Source organism: Antrostomus carolinensis, unplaced genomic scaffold (assembly GCF_000700745.2).
Source record: "Antrostomus carolinensis isolate BGI_N321 unplaced genomic scaffold, ASM70074v2 scaffold38434, whole genome shotgun sequence".
NCBI classification, from domain to species: Eukaryota; Metazoa; Chordata; class Aves; order Caprimulgiformes; family Caprimulgidae; genus Antrostomus; species Antrostomus carolinensis.
Window position 1 is genome coordinate 2,547 of NW_010310851.1, and position 2,808 is coordinate 5,354.

Sequence of the window (2,808 nt, forward strand, 5' to 3'; positions counted from 1 at the left end):
GGAGTCCCCAAGGCCCTGCTGTGCTGCCAGGAGCGGGTGGGCTTTGGTGGTGTCCCCAGGGAACAAGCTCTGCAGCAGGTTTTGGTGCCCACTGCTCTCCTCGTGTCCCTGGGCAGGACATGGGCTCTGAAACAGGTCCCCTGGGGGTGCCCCAGGAGCTGCCCTGTTCCCCAGGGACCTCACCCCCCTGTCACTTCTCTCTTTTCCCCTGACAGTCACCTCTGAGCAGATTGAACATCTTCACCGGAGATTCAAGCAGCTGAGCCGGGACCAGCTGACGATCCGGTATGGGGCTTCCATTTCCACTGCTGGGGTGATACTGGGGGCTGGCCAGAGCATCGCCCACTACACCAGCCTTCCCTGGGCTGGCCAAGGGTGCCTGGAGAGGAAAGGGTGCCCAGGACAGCCAAGGGTGCCCAGGACAACCAAGGGTGCCCAGGACAACCCAGGGTGCCCAGGAGAACCAAGGGTGCCCAGGAGAACCCAGGGTGCCAGGAGAGCTGCCCAGCTCCCCGGGCTGCGAGGACGATCGTGTCCTTCCCGGTCATCCCGTGGCTGTGCCAAGCTGGCTCCCTGCCGTGTGGCATTGCCATTACCATGAGGACAAATGAGTGGTGACCAGCGACCTGAGAGCAGGGTGGCTCCTGCCAAGCATCCCGTTTTCCCCCAGCTTTAAAATCAGTTTTGGGAGGGATGTGAGAAGCTCCTGTGGGGTTTGCAGTTGATTGTGCACCGAAGTCACAACTCTGCTTCCTCGGGGAAGCTCTGCCACGTCCGACCAGCTCCACCAGCCACCGGGCCAGGGAACCCAGCTGCCCTCTGCTCCCTGCTGCCTGGAGATTATTTCTTGGCTCATTTGCTTTATAAAAAGTCAATAGCAAACGACCAGCACGTGCTCAAGCTGGTGTCTGCTCAGCATGACACAGGGCGGTGTGGGGCAGAGGACACCAAGGGGAGGGTGGATGGATGGCAGAAGCTCCTTCCCTCACCTCATTGAGCCCCATTTGGGATCTTATTCCTGGGAAAATGCTCTGAAAATCATGCAGCTGTTGGCAGATGGAGCCATGTGAAGGACCCCAGCATCACCCTGAGCTTCTGTGTCCCAGAGCTTCCCAAAGTGTTAGTGGGGACAACAATCCCCCGTGGCTACACCGAGGATTTCATGGCTTGCTGCAGTCCAAATGGCAGCAAACAGGGGTTTTCATGCAAAACATCTGGGGTTTTTCCATGCTTGCTTTGGAAGAATGATGTTGGAGCTTCTACCCCAGCCCTTTGGTGATGGTCACAGTATCTCCCTCCTCCATGAGTCCCTCACACTTCAGGCTGTCTCTGTTTCCTTTGCAGCAAGGAGAATTTTGACAGCATCCCCGATCTGGAGTTCAACCCAATCAGGGGGAAAATCGTCCATGCCTTCTTCGACAAGCGGTGAGAACATCCCCGGCACCGCGGGGACCATCGGGGTCGTTGGTTTCTCCTCTGAAAATGGGACGTGGCTGGGAAAAGTTCTCTTTAAAGGTTGGGATGGAGCCAGGGTGAAAATTATAGACATGGAAGCTAATTCTGAGGGAAAAACCAGTCCTAAAGCTTTGCCGAGGGACGTGCCGGGCTCTGTGGCAAGCGGGAGCGGGTGGCTGGGGAGGTCACTGGTGGCTCCTTGGCAGGAACCTGCGGCCAGAGTCGGATGGGCTGGCAGACGAGATAAACTTTGAAGACTTCCTGACCATCATGTCCTACTTCAGACCCATCGAGATGAATATGGATGAGGAGCAGCTCGATCGCTTCCGGAAAGAGAAACTCAAATGTGAGGTTTGCCCAAAGCCCAGGGTTGGTGGGGTGACAGCAGGACGGGGCTCCTCTGACCCTGCTCTGCTCCTCTCGTCCCTCCCAGTCCTCTTCCACATGTACGACTCAGACCATGATGGGAAGATCACGCTGCAGGAGTACAGAAATGTAATGTATGGTCCCTCCCGCCCCATCACCACCAAATTCCCAGCCCCAAATTCCCAGTCTCTGCTTTGACCCGCTTCCTCGTAGGTTGTGGAGGAGCTGCTGTCAGGGAACCCCCACCTGGAGAAGGAGTCAGCTCGGTCCATCGCCGACGGGGCTATGATGGAGGCAGCCAGCATCTGTGTGGGACAAATGGTGGGAGCTGGTTCCTTGCTCTGCCACGGCACAGAGCTGCTGTGGTGGGATTGAAAATGGGGGTGGAAGGTGTCCATCCTGCCTGGGGCATCACCCCTGCCCCCAGGCTGCTTTCACCAGAGAAGATTTTTTTGTTTCAGGCAGCAGCTTTCAGGGTTTTGGGGTTTTTTTTCATTATAAGAGCCCAGGGGGGATGAGCAGACAGCACCCCATAAAGCACCATCCTCAGTGCTCGGGGTGGTCGTGATTATAAACAAGGCAGCTCCCCACAGCCGTAGTGGTTCTGGGAACCAATTTTGGGTTGGCCATGGGGCACAGGGTGGAGCCAGCACTGTGCACCCATGGGAGACATGTCCCACAGCCCCACGGAACCCACCCCCTGGTGACCCAGCACCCTGAGACCCCTGCCCCATTGGTGTGGGGCAGCAGTAACCTTTTCTCTCTTGCGGCGCCCAGGGGCCGGACCAGGTGTATGAGGGCATCACCTTTGAAGACTTCCTTAAGGTTGGTGACATCTCCACTGATCTCCCCAGGATGAGGGTGCTGGGTGGTTGCAGAGACCTGGGCATTTGGTGTGGGCACTGAGCTGAGCCCCCTCCCAGCCCCACTCACCCCCTTCCCCTTGCAGATGTGGCAGGGGATCGACATTGAAACCAAGATGCACGT

General features: G+C 57.5%; 1 protein-coding gene across 1 annotated transcript in view; it reads left to right on the forward strand.

The window, feature by feature from the left end:
* Nucleotides 1-215: 215 nt before the first annotated feature.
* The window catches only part of TESC (tescalcin), a gene marked incomplete at its 5' end in the record, with an annotated part of 7,940 nt that continues 5,347 nt past the window's right edge, over nucleotides 216-2,808 (forward strand). The window contains 7 exons of the mRNA XM_029084645.1: nucleotides 216-285; nucleotides 1,345-1,425; nucleotides 1,662-1,801; nucleotides 1,889-1,950; nucleotides 2,035-2,142; nucleotides 2,599-2,646; nucleotides 2,771-2,806. Of these exons, the coding sequence (XP_028940478.1) occupies nucleotides 216-285; nucleotides 1,345-1,425; nucleotides 1,662-1,801; nucleotides 1,889-1,950; nucleotides 2,035-2,142; nucleotides 2,599-2,646; nucleotides 2,771-2,806 (545 nt within the window). The remainder of the gene's footprint in view (nucleotides 286-1,344; nucleotides 1,426-1,661; nucleotides 1,802-1,888; nucleotides 1,951-2,034; nucleotides 2,143-2,598; nucleotides 2,647-2,770; nucleotides 2,807-2,808) is intronic.